Source organism: Scophthalmus maximus, chromosome 13 (assembly GCF_022379125.1).
Source record: "Scophthalmus maximus strain ysfricsl-2021 chromosome 13, ASM2237912v1, whole genome shotgun sequence".
Taxonomy (NCBI): Eukaryota; Metazoa; Chordata; class Actinopteri; order Pleuronectiformes; family Scophthalmidae; genus Scophthalmus; species Scophthalmus maximus.
Window position 1 is genome coordinate 23,072,964 of NC_061527.1, and position 18,152 is coordinate 23,091,115.

The 18,152-nt window shown below is 41.6% G+C and overlaps 1 protein-coding gene across 1 annotated transcript in view; it reads right to left on the reverse strand.

The window, feature by feature from the left end:
- Positions 1 to 11,768: 11,768 nt before the first annotated feature.
- Positions 11,769 to 18,152, reverse strand: part of nlgn1 (neuroligin 1) — a 303,087-nt gene continuing 296,703 nt past the window's right edge. Inside the window, exons 8-11 of the mRNA XM_035648488.2 lie at positions 16,527 to 16,687; positions 13,881 to 14,037; positions 12,867 to 12,944; positions 11,769 to 12,564 (exon numbers count right to left, since the gene is read on the reverse strand). Of these exons, the coding sequence (XP_035504381.2) occupies positions 11,968 to 12,564; positions 12,867 to 12,944; positions 13,881 to 14,037; positions 16,527 to 16,687 (993 nt within the window). The 3' untranslated portion in view covers positions 11,769 to 11,967. The remainder of the gene's footprint in view (positions 12,565 to 12,866; positions 12,945 to 13,880; positions 14,038 to 16,526; positions 16,688 to 18,152) is intronic.

Consider the following 18,152-nt stretch of genomic DNA (forward strand, 5'->3'; position numbering starts at 1 on the left):
ATGGAGTCTGGAAGATGTGGCTATTTGCCAGGCTGAGAATTTGAATCCCTTACTAGGCACTAGAAACAGGAGGGGAAAGGAAATAACATTTTTTTTTTCTTTTAACAGTCCTTATTTTATGGACGTGTGATCACTGAATCAATTGATTTAATCTTATGACTACATTTATTAGGGATGAATATGAAATGTCTTTATAAAATCTTTCATCCAAGCCCACATACCAGATTTTGCAGGACACAGTTTGCACAGAAGGCTTTTGCAGCATTCCCTCTTTTCTCACTGTCTTCCCCCCTAACAGAACGAGAGAGGATGCGAGTGGACCTATAGCACCTCATCTTGACCCCAGCTGAACTCGCAGCCAATGCACGGACGTGCCCTCTAATCCCGAAGCACAACTCTGACTTCTTAAAAACAGAAAAAAAGAAAATACTTGCGGTGTAAACAAAAGATCCCAAAAAGTCTGGAGAGCGTGACGTTACCTGAAGTTGCCCTTTCACCGCGGCGCTCTGCTCTGCAGGTGCGCCAGCGCTGCGCAGAGCTGCTCTGTTTGTGAAGCGCTGCGAAAGTACACAGCAATTACCCAACAGTTGTACCACTCGCGACAATGGCCCTGGGACAACAGCGGCGCAGCTAGATCAAACAGTTCTGCTAAATTAAAGCGCGGGTTATCAGACCAGGCAGGAGTGTTTGATGTGCAGAGATGAGATGCATTATTATGGTAAATAAGGCTCCCTTATCACATTATTCCTACAGGGCCCGCTGGCTGAGCAGCCAACAGGAGTGTACGCCCTTGGTCAGACAAACACATGCATGTACACACACATGCACACACACAGCCGCACAGAGCATGAATACATCTCTGTTGATGCTTGACACTCCACTCCAAATGGCCGCCTGCTCCCCAAATGTCAATCAGCCTCTGCCATAATTTGTTTCTAATCATTGGCAAAGGATGAGGAAATGTCACTGTATTCCAGGGAGGATGGATTCCAATTGATTTCCAATTAACACTTAAACAAAATGCCAGCGTGTGTGTGTGGGAGGGGTTATTAGTATAGTTGTTAAGATTGGAGGACACATGAAGCATTGCGATCCCCAACACAAAAACTGCACTCTGGAGACCAATCGCCCTGCTCTGATGTTTTACAGCTCTTTTCATATGTTTCTAGCACTGGCACGTCATAAATAAAGGCATCACATGCTGAAAACCAATAAAACATGAACATCTGATGAATGATTCAGAACCCCTAATTAGTTACAATAAGCAACCTGCTAAAATCAAAAATAAATTTTAAAAAACAGCGAAAGCTTATCAAAGGCAGAATGATGAGTTACAATGAAATGGGATGGACGAAGCATCTTCACATCTTATGGCAGACTGCTGATTTTACAAATTCATAATACATGCACTTATTGTTGTTCTGAAAAAAATGTATCTAACTGAGCAGCCATGTTGGTGTTTATAGTGCCTACAAACCTGATTGGTTGCTTGTGTTCACATCAGGAAAGCTGCAGTAAAAAAAATTTAAACAACAAAAAAACAAACAGTTTATTGAGCATTTCAAAAAAGAAAATGGATCTCAGCGACTTTGACTGTGACATGATTGTTGGCGTCAGAGGGGCTGATTTGAGTATGTATTAAACTGCTGATCTTCTGGGATCTTTACCCACTACAGGCTTTTTTTTAGAGCTAAAAACAACCAACATCGAGTGAGCAGCAGTTGTTGTCAGAATCAATGCATCCAACCTTGAAGTGGATGGTTCTACAGCAGCAGAGACCAGGTCTGATTCCACCCATGTCAGCTAGCCAAGAGCAGAAATCTGAGGCTGCAGTGGACACAGATAAACGCTGGGCAGTGGAAGATGCAAATGTTAGGGTCACAATCTGGAGTCAGCAGGATGAATCCGCTGGAATCGAATATCCTGGACTGTTGACACAGTGGTGGGGTAATGGTGTGGGGAATTAGATTCTTTGGCACACAAAAAAGTTATTTTGCACATTTTACCTTACCAACTCACTTTCTGATGAAGACATTCATCAGCGACTACTTCAATTCAATAAGAGCCAAGCCTGTCGTCGTCTGCCGCAGGTATGTTAGGTATATGCTAGTTGTTGTGTTAACTGTCAGATTTAGTGATCAGGGGGATGCAGGCAAACTATACCGCACAGAAAAAGTCAAGTGATTTGTTTCAAATCTCTGCTTTTGCCCTTTGCTACTCAAGAATGCTTTGTTTTGATACAGCACATGAGGAAAATGAAGCAGCGTCAATTCTGTTCTGAACAGAAGAAAACAATAAAGGTTCTGTTAAAGTACCATATTGACAAAACATCATCATGAGTTTTAGTACAGTTAAAATCTCAACAACACATTTCCATATGTGCCGCAATGTTTCTGGCCAGAGTTATCACCATCTTCTATTGGCTACTTTCAGCAAAATAATGTCACAAGGCAGAAAATCCCGAACTGGTTTCATGAACATGACAGTGAGTTCAGTGAACTGCAGTGTTCTCCCCAGTCACAAGGTGTGAATCCAGGAGTAAACCTTTGGCATGTGGCAGAACAGGAGATGGCCGCATGGTCATGCAGCCGACGAATCTGCTGCAAATGTGTCGCTGTGGTCATGTCAGCATGGAGCAGAATGTCACAGGAAAACTTGTGGAATCAATGACATGAAGACCTGAGGTTGTTTTAAGAGCAAAGGTACGGTGTTCCTAATAAAATGCTCGTGAAGTGTGCATGACAGCTTGTTTACATGGAAAAGGCGAGTAGGTGGGAGTAAGAAGATTTGAAAAGCGTTGGTCACTTAAGAGTGTGGGCATAACACTCATCAGTTACATGATCGTTGTTTTTATATTTCAGGACTTATATTCCAGAACAGGCCCTAGATCTAATTTTTTCAGATGTCCAGCAAGACAACTTTGATTGAGAAGAGGAGGAGAGGTATCAGAATAAGGAGATGTATGAATACAACCCAGAGCATGATGCATCATCTTCAAATGAAGAAGAAATGCTGAAAGAGAGAATTTTTTAGTCAAAGAACAGAAAAATAATATGGTCATCATCATCATCATATGACAACAAGAAATAATAATATCTACTTTAGAAAATAAAACAATTCACACAGTTTGAGATGAATGAAAAGTTGTTTCTGGATCCAAAATAGATTTGGCATTTAAAATTCAATCAAGCTGCATTATTTTAGGGCTTAAGTCATTTTTGACCCGGAGGACAAGGGGAGTATGTTAAGACAACACAAGGGTGAAAAGATAACTGACAACCCATTTACTCCAATTGACCTTTAACCCACCTTGTGCATTATACTGTTTGCAGCCATGAGTGTTTATTGCCTTTCTATTGCAATGTTTTTTCATTGCATATATCACAGAGAAGGTGACGCAGGTATTGGTGCAGGCTCGTTTCATCTCACGCCTGGACTACTGCAAGTCCCTCGTAGCCGGTCTGCCGACATGCACCATCCAGCCTCTGCAGCTTAGCCAGAATGCAGCGGTCCGGTTGGCCGTCAACCTACCAAAATTCTCCCTCACTACAGCGCTCCTCCGCCCCCTGCACTGGTTTCCAGTGATGGCTGGAAACCGATTCAAGGCACTGGTACTCGCCTACCATGCTGCGAATGGTTCAGGCCCCTCCTTCTTCCAGAAAATGGTCAAACCTTAAACCCCAGCCCATCCACTACGACGGGCAGGCAGCCACCGCTCAACTGAATCCTGTCAGTTTTCTGTCCTGGTCCCTCAATGGTGGAATGAGCTCCCCATTTCCAGCAGGACAGTATATTCCCTTCGATGCTTCTGTGGCAGACTGATAACTCATCTGTTAAGACTGAAGCTTAATCCCTGAACTTATAAAAATGAATATAAAATAAAAATGTCTTGATTCTTGCACTTTTTGGGTAATATCTTAATGGTTAAATGCACTTAATGTAAGTCGCAATGTATGTTATTTTATTTTCGTGAAGCACTTTGTGACTTTGCCCTCGGAGATGTGCTGTACTCCATACACAGGAAACATCTTCGTGAACACACGCACAAGGTATAGGGGGAAAATATGCTGCTAAAGGAGAAACCCAGATTAAATACGGAACAATTCATATTGATAAAGATTTTTTCTCCATTTGCTTTTTTTCTTTTGCACGTGCCTCTTCAAGTTGCAGTTGTTGCTGAAGACAGTTGGAAGCCCAGATGACGAAAGCTGCGCAGTGGTGCCAGCAGCTCAGTGTGGGTGTAAAAGTCTACGAGAAATAATATAAAGCCAACAGCAACTTGAGTCATAATGCCGAACATTCATATTACATGATTCAAAGAAGACATGGGCTAGACAGTATGGATGCACAGCCTATTGAATAACACTATAGAGATTTCCCCATCCACCACATTTCAGTTCTCCTAGAAGGAAAATTATAAATCCTTAGAGAAAGATTTGACAAGATGAAACTGTTCAATGTGTTTCTGAGCAGCACCACTGCAGTGACATTGTGTGACGGATATTTACCTGTTTCCCCGCCTGTTTCCCTGTCAGAATGTCATGCAAGGGACTTTTTAAGCCCCAGCATTGACAGGCGTCAGCTTTTCGTCTTAATAAGCACTGCACTGACAACAAAGCTTGCTCAGTTATTGAAAACAAATTGAATCTGGCCACAAATAAATTGCCACAGTAATTACTCGTGAGTGCGAGTTGGATGTGTGCTGCGCCAATTCAATTTGTCAATTTAGCAAAGGACAGCAACAGAAACTAATAAACGTAGACTCAAAAGAGGGGAAAAAAACATATCAGCATATTAAAATCATTTATTGTGCTCCAGAAGAGTAATTACTATTTAACCAGAAAGAAAGACAAGTGACAAATAATCTACATTACAAATGCCAGACCAGCTCACATAGTGTCCCCCTTGTTTCAAATGGCATTCAAAAGAACAAATCCACGTGAAGTTTTCAGACTGCCATAGCAAAAACCTCTCAGGATGAATCTGAGGTTTGGTTGTCGCCTTTTCCGCCGCGATTCGAGGTTAGAAAATGGTACGATGCGTTACATTCATCCGCAGTGCTTGTTCCTCCCTTCCCCGATCTGTCCAGCACGCTGCAGCGCAGGCTGAGTGTCCTCCACGGTCAGGGCAGATTCACACTGGAACAAAAGTGAAGCGTCCCCCTAGAACAGGGTTTCTTAAGTATCTTCAGTCCCAAACTGTGTGGGGTTTATGCTCATCCTGCTTTACTGGCTCGTCAAAACATACTTGTGTTGGGATTCAACAGATATGACTGAAGAAATGTTACCTGGATTGGTTCGGATATCCCCCCTTCTTTGACTTATAGACACTTTGAACGGAGGGTTACACTGGATGGGAGTCGTTCCCTACGGCTGGGTGTCCTCAGACTTCATCTCACATAAATAAATCCAAATTCAAGTCTTATTCAGGACAAGCCGGGTGTCACATGGCACAGAGAAAAGAAGATATGTACAGAATATTCAAAACAAATCTGAACACAGAAAGAGAAATTAGGCACATGGCAGAAACAACACAACGACTGGTAGGATGTGCACAAGCCTCCGTGGTTGACAATAGAGTAGACGTTTGAACAGAAAAAAATGTAAATGCACTCGATAAGGGCTGACACAAAATTTTGCCAGGCATGTGTTTTGAAGTTTACACCTATGCCATGGATTTTGTGTCTTCTGAAAACATGAGCTTTTTACCAAACACACAAAAAACACAGACTCGGTGACCATAGCGTCTTGAGAAATATACGTATTGTCAAAGTCTAACAAGCATGAATTCAGTCACGAAGCAGAGACCTAGTATAACAAAGGTGAGGAAAAAGAGGTGTAGGATTTTGTTTTTTTATGGTCCAATTAACTAAACAAAAGGTTCAAAAAATCAAAGTCATAAGGTTCCCTGTTAAAGTTACCACAGCATATAAACAGTATAAAAGCTGCAAATAAACTTTAGCTTCTTTTCATATTTTATTTGCTCGTTTAACTATCCAGTCATTTTTTATTGTTATTAGTTCTCAGTTTAAAGGCCTAATTTTTCCTCGGTCACAGGGGCAGGTGGGTGAGTTGCCCACCCTTTTAAAAAGAGCTGTTAAAAAAGAATTTCAGGCAGGCAGCATGGTTTCAGTGGAGAGTTTCCGTGTCCCGTGATGGTGTAGTTGCTAATCCATGTGTCCTGGGAAACGCTGAATGCTTAGTGAACGGGCTTGCTCACGGCAGCCCTAAAAAGCATTTGCCATATTTCCCTGCTCATTCATTAATGTGCAATTCCAGTTTGCTCTCTGCTTTTTGCATTATGTTTTCCAATGATATTTTTTACTAACCCCTTTAAACAGGCTTACTTCTAGTTAGAGATTCAGACGTTGCAAAGAGATTAGGGGTATAATTTTAATTAACTTAATTTTAATTCTCGATATTTGAATTCATAGATCTGAAATATACTAGGTTTCTCAAAGAGGCAGGCTGGCCACTTAAATCATAACAGCGGAGCTCCTATGTCATACATTTAAGACCTTACCATATAATACAGTAAATATAATTTGCTACTGCCTGCCCTACACATGAAATCAACTTATTTTTGGAGAGCTAATTGGATGAAAAGCGTAAGATAACAGAGTTTCTGCGGTGCCACGTGCTCTGTGGAGGGGTTCAAATTATCAGTTTGTGAAATTATTTTAATTACACTTCTTCCAGTTATAGATAACACATGATAAACTGCTGTTAGCCCTAGTTTTGTTAAGTCCTAGCCCTTACTCGAAAGCCTATCTTGTGAATCAAGTGTGAGCTAAGGTCTTCCCAAAATGATGAACATCAACATTAAAGTTACACCCCGCAGAGCATTTGAAAACCAGAGTGCTGTTGATCAACATTTTGATGGAAAACTTAGCAACACAACATCTGTCGAGAAGACGGAAAGCATGATGGGGCACTACAGAAAACAAAGTTTCCAAACATACATAAAAAAGAGGTTTTGCAAATGTATAAGAGGTAGGAAATGCACTAGATGTGTTTTTTAAACATTAATGATCAATGCTTTTTAGGAAACTCTGAATAATACTCGCAATAAAAACTCCTGATGATGTAAGTATACTGTATGTCAACATGACGACGGTGACTTCTAATTGACAGTTAAACCTATAGCCTATAACACTAAACTATTGAGTGTTACTAATGCAAAAAAGGAAGATATTAATTCAGTTATGTTACTCAGGATGATTCATTTGCAGTTAAATTTAATCATTCAATCATAAAACGTGTGTGTCTCCCCCAACATGGCTGCCAGAGGACTAATTACATCACTTAAAAATGTCTAAATGTCAGATGCCTTGTTTGCTCATGCTCAATTCTGGGGCTGTTATTAAGAGGTTCAAATGTAAGTGAGTGAAGTGGTGGCAGAGTGCAATGACTCTGCTAGCATGCTATCTATCATTACCAGTTCCGCTTTTTTGATTTCACATCTTCTCAAACACAAGGGATGCCGTGTCACGCTAAGGTCTAGTGTGGCTGACTCTCAATTTGTGCAGCCAGCTCCAGATTTAGTCAACTGTCACTAACTCCTCAATCCTGTGTGGTCACTTTTAACTTGTGTCTCACTAATGATACCTCTTCCAATTCTCTGTTGCCATCCTTCCCCTCGTTAGGCATGTTAAAGCTATTTAATGTATTTCCTCACTTGTAAACTGTAACTTTAGATTCTTGAGTCTTTGCAGTATTTTGTCCGCAGCAACTTTTCAATCGGTCTGTGCATAGTTTCCATCCTTGAGCAATCCAGCAGGACTGTTTGTTCTGTGTGAGAAAACTAGGACTATTCAATTTCTGTGTATCGCCACACATTATCATTTGCTACAAATTTCCCAGGTTAGTTTTAATTATGTCAGGTGCTTCTCTCACTGTCTTCATTTCACTTGCCAGCCATATATTAGACGAATCATTCCATGGAAAGTCCTTAATTAGCATTCATCCTCAGCTTTCAGCTGCTAAGCATGGCTTTGCAATAGCTTGACTATTTACCCATCACTGAAATTGTTTAATTCAATGGGTGTCCCTTGCTTTGCCCTTGTGTAATTTTTCTGAAAAGCAATTCTCACTAATGACCTTTCCCAATCCTTGTGATATTTCCATGGATAGAGTGACTTACTTTTTTCTCACCAGCCACATGTAACTGATTCAGCGATGTAAAGACAATTTCCGGATTTTCACGAAAACACTTCAATACTTCATTCAACACAAAATGTAAAACAACATATATGCGGATACCTTTAACCTCTCTCTTGGTTTTGTAAACCAAGAGTTCAGAAGTGAAATAGTTTGTGGGTGCCTATAAGTGCAAAAAAACACAAAAAAATCCCCCAAAAAATGCAGGTATGTTTTGAACAATATTCAATTTAAATGTTATGGAAAACACGGGCCGGCTGTGGCTCTAAACGACAATCGTCTAATGCTGGAATCAGACTACAAAATGCTGTTGTCTTTTCAAGATGGCCACTTTGTCAAGAGTTGGTGATCATGAGAGTTTTCCTTCCGACTTGGCTGAGGGATATAGACTTTCACGTTGGACCGAGACCAATTACAGCTTGCAGGCTTTCACAACTCTGACAAGCCAACAAATATTAACATATAGAGAGTGATCGAGAAAAAGGATAATGGTTCAATTGTTTTTACTGTGCCATGTTTACGGCTGTGGAGGAAATTACGTGCTGGTCCGTTTGTTGTCACATTTAGGTTTGCCTCCCGGATGCTTTGTAAGTTTTCAAGTCTGGGTCTGGGTCATCATCGGGCTAATATTGTGTTGTCTGATTCCAGCAAAGCTGACAGTCCGAATGTTGTTGTATATTTTAAAATGACAACCTATGCATACAGGAACTTAATGGTCAATAAAGTATCTTGCATGGAAGGGGTTTTTTCTTTCGACAAAAATCATCTCAGTGCTGAGCAGGCTGCACAGCCAACACCAGTATTTCATTTTCACCCAAGGTTCCCTCCGTAGCTTGTGAAATGTATTTCAGACATTGGCCTGGATTACAAAAGCAAGGTCATGTTGCTTTTTATATGGGTCTAATAAATCTTGAGTCCAAGTACAGGCAATCAGGGCGTTAACCTATATACAACATCTTGAGTAGGCATTAAAACACTTGGAAAGCCCAAGCCTCATTATTAAGCACATTGCTGCATGGGAAGATGTTTGCACACATGATTTCATTTGCATGTGTGTTGACGATCAGAAACCGGCAAGATGAGTGCGAGAGCTAGAAAACTAATGGCCTGTCAACAGTGTCAACAAACCGACAGAATGCACTGTTCCCTGATACTGAAATTAACACCAATGTTGATAATGTTGTTGGCTTGTTTCTAGAGAGAAGGGTATGTTAAAAGCCCCTGGCCCATGAGGATGATGTGTGATAATCGCCTATGAATCTTTCTTTTGTTTAAATCCCAGATCAAGCCTTGGCAGTAAAATTATTTCGGAGAAACAATCTAGAGCAAACAGATGTAATGTGTTTATTCAATTTAAATCTTATCTCAAAAATGAAAACCATCTTATAAAAGACTAGATTTTTTCCCCCCTTCACATCCAGCTAGTCTGCTGCAGTATTATATGGGACTAACTAGTCTGCACTTAGTGGAAAGAAAACAGGGAGACAAGCGTTGCAGCCCACCAAGTGGTATATCTCCACCAGCCTACAGATTTTGATATCCGAGCACAATAGGCTTGCCTTCCAGGGTATTCTCCTCTCTGTCTGTTCTGAAAATCACCACTTTACCCCTGCAATGACTCCGACCTCGTAAGCGACTGGATTCGTCTGCAGTCTGCTTTGCTGCATGGCATATCCCTACTCTTGTGGCTAAGAGTGTTAGCTGCTGAGGCTTCACTGACCTAAAGATGTTAGCAATAGCTGACATGCCTTGCAGGAGACGGTAAGCTGAAGGTGGTGTGGATGTGAGGGGGGGGGGGCAACCATTTAGCTTTACAGCCCAACCTGTCAGCTCAGTGTAAAAGATGTGACAGTAGAGAATATCTTGTAGAAAAAGAGTGGAGCAAAAAAAAGAAAAGTAAAAACGGTGGTAACTTTTTAAACTGATGGGATGACAGTGGGTCTCAGCTGCTCTAGGAAGCCTGCTTACTTCCTTATAACGCAACGTGCCTGCAACAAAACCCCATCAACCCTGCTTAATAATGCAAACTTCATGAAAAGCACACCATGGGAATTGACCTGTCATGAACCAAGCTCTTCCCCCCGTCCACCTGCTGTGCATTTCCACAGAGATCCATCCACCCTCCGAGATGCGCTTGGCCTCTGACCTCTATCAGTCATGTATAGGAATTCATGTTTAAACAGCTCTACCAAACCTGACTGAAAAGAAGGGAAAAGAAAAGCTACACAACCCATAGATTCACGCACCATTTTTTTTCCTAACCAGTGGGCATCCACTCCATCACTCAATCAACACACCTCCCAGTTAAAGAAAAAAAAGAAGCTCAATGGAATAAACAGTGCAGGTAATTACTTCTACACGGTATAGTGGTCCAATAGGTACAATAGCAAATAACACTGATTTCAACTGAAGGTACAATGAGTTTGATTGATACAGTGTAATGTGATTTGAACACTATCAAAAAGTAGTACCAACACACAGAGTACAAAACTAGTCCTTGTATGCCCAGCTCCACTCAAGCTATATTATGTTACGCAAGAAAGTTTTACCGTGTCCCCATACCCTCACCTTCCAGTCCCCAACTCCAGCCCACAACATCCACAACCTGGAGCTGCAGTTCCCATGGTCCTGTAAGGGTGTGTGTGTGTTTTCCTGTAATCCAATCAGGAGATCCATTTGAAAATTACTCCAATGCAAGGGAGAGGGTGGAAATTATTCTTAATAATGACATAATCAGCAGAGCAGCCATCAAGCAGATAAATTGTCATGCGCATCGTGCTAAAATATCCAATAATCCTTTGTCCCCCCAGCTCTTGGTGTTGAAGTTGGAACTGCCAGAAAGCCAGTAGGTGGATCGCCGCGCCCCACTGGTTCAGTCCTGCTGGCAGGTTTGCAGTATAGGTCCCCCCACCCCATCCCCCCCCAAAGAGAAGAGGGCTTAAACAGCCTTGGTGCTTAGTGTACAGATCTAGATATGTAAATAGGTTCTATACAATAAAGTTGATCCCGATTCTCAAAAATAAATGGATGAAAAGTATTTATCGACATTTTTCCCCTCAAAATGATTCCATTGTGCATACAGGTTTTTTTTTTCCTTCATATTCTCCGTCCTTCGTTTGTCCCTTAATGACAATTGTTTTTGCCTTATGTTACATAGCCTCCATTTAGGTAATTCATGCCTGAATTTGTTTCGCACTGCATCTGTGCCCCACAAACAAGTCCTTTGTAGTGCGGTGCCAAAGGAAAACAATATGTTTCCCTTCTTTAACAAAGTGCTCTTCTCACCTCCGAGGTGTCTGATGCCCTGCTCGGTCTCCGGATAATACTGTCAAGCAGTCATTTGTCAAAAGATCCTGAAGGCCATATCTGTCTCGAGACAGAAAAAGTAGTTTAATATACCTTGTCTTGCTGAAATATCAGAACAAAAATAATAATAATAACGATAATAATGATTATTTAAAAAAATCATCCTCTTTGTTTTAGCTTGTAAGGTTGTTTTTCTTCAACTCCTTATTTTTTTCTTCCTGTCTTTTATTTTTCTACGAAACATAATCATCCCCCCCCCCCCCCCCCCACCCCTCCCCGTTCCAAATCCCCAGAAATCCCTTCACTATATTCCCTCAGGTATTAACAGGGTGTCATACAATCCCAATGTAATTCCATGGGTGTCTGGCAACTCCAGGCTGGCATTTCAGCTACTGACATATCTGTTTGTCACCATGTCGGCCTAAAGTCTCTGCTGCAGTAGCCCCATTAGCTTTTTTGCTTCAGCCGTCAGAGTCCTGCCTGCATGGGTGCATACAGAGGGCTATACCCGAGTGGTGGAGTGTGAGTGTGGGTGGGGCAGGGTGTTATTCTGCCCACTGCTTGGGAAGGTGTTGAAAGAGTGGAGTGAGGTCAGCCCCCCCATGGTGCTGGGGATCATGGTTATGGTGTTTGGCGTCATGAGTGGGATGTCGTCCGGTGAGCGCCTCATGGCCAGAGTGTAGTCCGGCGGGCAGGCAGTCCTCAGTAACATATCGTGCGGCTGCAGGGAGTCGCCCACGCTCCTGCAGTCCCGGTCCAGATCCGAGTGCTGCTTCATCTGCAGGGACATGATTTCCTCCTCCTGCGTGTGGGCCAGGTCGTTGGCGGCGCTCCGCTGGGGGCTGCAGCGCCTATGTACATCATGCCGGCGCTTGTCCTTCTTGTAGTAAAGTGCAGCAAAGGCCAGAATGTTGAGGAATAGCAGTGAGGCTCCCACGGCAATTGTCACGGACAGCTCAGTGGAGTAGTCGCGCTGGTCCACCAGGTGTGGCTGGTTGTGGCTGTCCTGGGTCTCGGTGGGGAACGGAGTTGGGTTAGGGCGCTTGGTCACCATAACCTTGGTCTTCGGGGTGCGGTTGGTAGCCTCTGGTGGAGGGATCTGAAGACAACAAGAACAATGAGCAGTAAATACTTGATTGGTGTGGTAATGGTCAAAATCTCTTTGTGCTAACTTTTAAATCAGATTCACTGGAGAAATATAAAGGAAGGCACTTTTAATTCAGTTCTAGTACATGTATTTTAGCCAAGCTTAAGTCCTTAAACTAAACGGAAAGTTCGCTCTGATGCAGGTTTGGAGACTTTTTGACTTGTATTACACATTTGACAACCATTGCTTTAGTATGGTTATCCTTTCATATGTATTTTAAAGGCACAAGGAGATGTAGACGGTTTACTACCAACCTTGGTGGTGGTGGGAATGAGTTGAGTGACCTCATTGAGGCTGTGCAGATGAGGAACCAGCTCCAACCACAGGTTGACCTGGGATGGATAGAAAAGTAGTGAATGAAGTGGGAGGTGAATGACAAAACTTGAGTCATCCTGGAAAATGGGTATCACAAAATTACGCCAACACTGTGCTTTCCCTATCCATATATGAGCCCATTCACAGGACAGTGGTAGAATCATGTGTGACATCAACTGATGAATATCAAACACATTTAGAAATCAGGATGTGAGTATTTATTTAGAGATCAAGGGAAACCCATAGGGAAAAAGCTTAGTTGAGCGGTAGAGAGTAATACTCATGGTAAAAGTATGGTGAAAGATATAATATGGAGATAGATATAGATAGATGTACGGAATTCTGGTGTTATATATCTGATGGTTACAACAGGAACAGAAACAAAAATAATAGTAAATAATTAAATGAGGCTCTATCTTGTTGCCCAAACTAGAGAGGGTAACTACAAAAAGCACGGAAAAGGAAAGTGGAAGTATCTGAAATGAAATATTGCATTTATACTCCGATTACTGGCTGATAATTGTACAAATATTGTTTTTTTGAATGACTACAGATGACTACTAACTCGTATTACAATCACCATTCAGAGTAGTGTCATTTTATCCTGAGCTGCAGTGATGGAACTAAGAGTGTAACAGCAACACTGCAACTGTTGGTTACAGAAAAGATCGAGCAAAATTAATATACAGTTAAAACAAATGTGTATCATTATGCTTCCATAATTTGATCGGAAAGCAAAGTGACTTCCGAATAACAGAACATTCTGGTATGTTTTGCTTATATGTTTTGATGTGATCCTCTGTAGTTGTCCTTCTCCTGAGCAGGTTTTGCTTTGCAGCACCTTACCCCAACCATTACTCAGATAACAGTAAGCCAGCTTTGTTATACCAGAGAACCTTATGAAAGAGAACAACATCAAAACAATAATTACTTTCACTGATATCTGGCTGTACCTTGTTGGCGCGGTAGTGCTCTTTGACTCGGGGCTTCAGGCCAATGTGTAGGTAAAGCTGATCTTTCTGGTTGTAGCGTGTCCATGCCACTTCTTCAAAGCGATTGGGCTTGGTGTGGATGAACTTTGTGTCCTGAGGGACCGGCTGGTTTGGGTCCCTGAGACGAGTAAAGGGGGAAAGAGTTTCCATTGAAACGATTCGGAGAGACAGAGAGACCTGAGATGTGCTAATGTTTTCAAATCAGAACAGTACACATGCCCATTTGGAACAATGCAATTGTCAACCTGATGTCCCCCACAGACAACGCAGTCCACTCCTGGGCAATTAGTAATAGTTAGGTCATCCTGTGTTTGTTTATTTCAGGGGACTGGAAGGGCTAAAGCTAAACTAAAGCTGGAAATTGACTTTCAGAGATATGACTGTGTGGTTATTTAAGTTTAGATTTTGACTTGTAGAAGTGTAGCATCTCCCTTGGGCTAATCAGTGTTGTTCTGCAAACACTGGAATGTTGTGGTGGGATGCAGCCCCAAGGTGTTATCAAATTTGAATAAACAGCATAAGATACTGCACCTTGTAAAATCAGAAAAAAGATCAAAGGGTGTATTATTGTTCACAGTTGATTGGTTTTCTAAAGATTCTGATTGAATGAAAAGGTCTCAAGATAATAATTGTTTGCCAAATATGAACATTTTGATACTACAAAATTAGGATGTCACAGTTTTTGAATGCCTTTATAGATGTCTCATGAAGAGCGAACATATTTACATAATATAATTTTATGGATATATGTTGAATAAATAATTTATACATGAAAAGAAGCTTCCAGCCAAAGAATATGTTCAGCCATATGTTTCATCCGTTACTCGAAACCAAACTAAAAAATAGCCCCTATTTAAGTCTTATGTTCCATCTCTTTTAATAAACATTGGAATTAAGCCATAATTCAGAATTTATATGACATGCAAAGTCTTGAATATGACATATGTGGACCACATTTTTAAATAAACTGATAACCTCTTTTATACAGGATGCAGTTGTCATAACTGCCAGCCAACGTGGCTTGTGGACTTCTTATGACTACGCAGAGGAGCGTACCCCCATATTAAGATACTGAGTGAAAATCCATTGGAAATGGTCCATATTTAGAGTAATGGATATGACCTTCAGTCATATGAACTGCACTGCACTTTGTGCACTGACACTTACAGATATGCCATTCATACAATCTGCATTATAAAAAAAATATTGAGTTGAATATTTCCAGACATGACATCAAGTCGTATTTGGACTACCTAACCTGATGAAAGTAAAAACTATCAAATATCCTTGTTTAATATATGTCTGCATGATGTATATTGAGTCAATATGTGACCGGATATGGTGCATATCAACAAAACTTCGAACATGCATCAGAAATGGTCGGGATTCTTCAGAGAATCACAGAGTATCCAGATGCAAAAATCCTGGACTCTGGCTCTTTTCGAGCAGTGAAGGCACAGCATAGATACAGGTCAAGCCTGAACCCCCATTGTATATCCTGAGGAGCTAATAGAGCATATATTCTGCACAGGATCCCGTGTTAGATAGATCCACTTACACTTAATCTCAGCAGAACGGAGCCAGCCATGTGAGGTATGGAGGCCCATTCAGACCCACTGAGTGCCCCATTGTCTGGGAGCAGCATATGGAGCCAGGCAGACCTCATCAGGAGCACTCTTAACCATTCAAATTGGCGGCATAAATCTCCCAGGTACCCGGCATTCCATGTCAATTTGGGGTTATATATGTGGATAATTAGTGCCTTTCTGTTCCCCTCAGGGCGACTGGGTAGTGCACAGAAAGCCAGTGTCCTCCCATTACACTCTCAAAAAACAATTACCGCCATGACTATATGCTGAAAGGCAACATGAGACAGAAGAGGGTGGGTAGGAAGGATCTTAATTTTGTCCCATAGAGAATGTCACTCTTCGGGCTACTACCATTAATTAAGAATGTTTTTGAGGACATGTAGGGGGTATCTGCATAGAATACTGATTACGCGGTACAGTCCATAAAATATGAAAGTACAGTTCTGGTCATCAAATCAGATGACCAGGAAACTACAATGAAATTGTCTATTAGTTTGTGGTCGTATGCTATCAGCTACATATCAGCTTTGAGCATGAGTGCAGGAAAAATGCGCACAAAAATGGTTAATCAAGCTTTTTGCTGATCTTTTATAGAACTATGTTGACCGTGACCATGCTGAAGCTCCACTGTAGGCAATGACTGGACAGCTGATTTTGGACTCCTCAACATTACATACAAATTACAGCATAAATTAGTGCTGCTTCACAGTTTTCCATTTTCTGTGCCCTATTTCAAATTATTTTGATGATGACCACCGTTTAAGCATCACAATGTGATCCTAAATGACATTTGAAGTTTACAGGACGTTCTTTGAGTTCCTTGGTTTGATGCGATGTGGTGGAACATTAACAAGAACAAATGTGAAGGCTGTGTAGATTTTGGACCCCATCATAGTCACAGACAAATTGTAGGTGAAGAAAGAGTTGAACAATTGTTTACAGCAAAATAAAAGTACCACATTCTCAAAGCTTCTGAGGTTCTTGGCCCCTAGGAGCCACATATTTTGTGTCATCATACCCTGTCTTGGCAAAGTTGGTCCAATAGGTCATGACCACGGCGCTGAGCATCACGTCATTTTTGGAAAAGTTGCAGGGAAACAGCTCTGTCGGCCCAATCATCGGCAAGCCAAACACATACGGGATCTCATCCCCATGTGCTGCGTCTGCCCACGGCGGTACCTGAGGAGCGGCACATGAATCCAATCAGATCAGTGTTATTACATTTATGTGACAGATACAGGACATTAAAAGGCATTATTTTTTGCTGCTGTCACACAGTGGACATTGCGATGACACGCACACATACACAGCGATCAAAGAAGCAGGGGCAAATACAATATTTTTGGGAGAGATGGGGAAAAGAGATTTTAATGGTATTTTGCCTGCCAATCTGTGTTTCAGAGATGTAACAGCACTGACAGAGGTGAATGGCTTTGAGAATTTTTTTCAAGTACAGCACGTCATTAGCTATAGCCTGCATTTGGGAAAAAAATATGCCAAATGAAAATGTGGGGATCTCTTGCTTGCCTTCAAAACTTGACAATTAGTCAGTGTGGTAGTGTAAAAGCAAGACACTAAATATGCAGAAAGGACTTATACAAGTAAAACACAAGGAGTTTGGGAGTTTCGAAGCCATCCATCCATCGTCTACCGTTTAATTCACTTAAGGGTCGCGGGGGGGGGCTGGAGCCAATCCCAGCTAACATTGGGCGAGACCTGTCTGGGTACACCCTGGACAGGTCGCCAGCCTATCGCAGGGCCACATACAGAGACGGACAACCCTTCACTCTCACATTCACACCTACGGTCAATTTAGAGTCTTCAATTAACCTAACCCCATTCTGTATGTCTTTGGACTGTGGAAGGAAGCTGGAGAACCCGGAGAGAATACATGCATACACGGGGAAAACACCACACAGAAAGGTCCTGGTTGGTTTGTACCGGGACTCGAACCCAGAACCTTCTTGATGTAAAGTGACAGCGCTAACCACTACACTACCGTGCAGCCGCAGTTTGGAAGCCAAGACTATCTAAATAGTCACTTATAATAATATATAGTAATGAAAACAGTCTTTAGTCATCAAACAATCTGAAACAGACTTCTTCCCAAACCTGATGCAAAGTTATCTATTCTAAAAGGTTGTGCGGGAGGTCACTACAGGCGGTCTGCTTCTCAGTAATGGTCTTGTTGGCTTTCACTTGATTACAGAATGAGTTGTAATTGCCTCTGTTTGTAAATTGCCACACGGTGTCACACGTTTGACACAGAACCGGACGTGTATAAATCTACAAACTCAGAGATGGGTTGGATATTGTTATAAAAACTAACTTTAGCAATGTCCCGTCCATGTTTTCTCGACTTCAAAATAATGCTGTTGATAGCTCCCTGCACTTTTTTTGTAGAGGTCATGCTGAAAGGTTCTGTGAATTACGGCATTTCAACAAAGCTTTGTGTCAAGAGTTTGTATTATTCCAAATTTTGACGTCTTTTGACACTTTTTTTTACTGCAGACAAATATTGGTTTTAAATATTGATTATCAGCCTCTTAGATAAGTAATAATCAATATCGATATCGGCCATGAAAAAGCCATATCGGTCAACCCCTACTTGAGAGTACCCTTCAGAGTTGACACAGTCACTAAT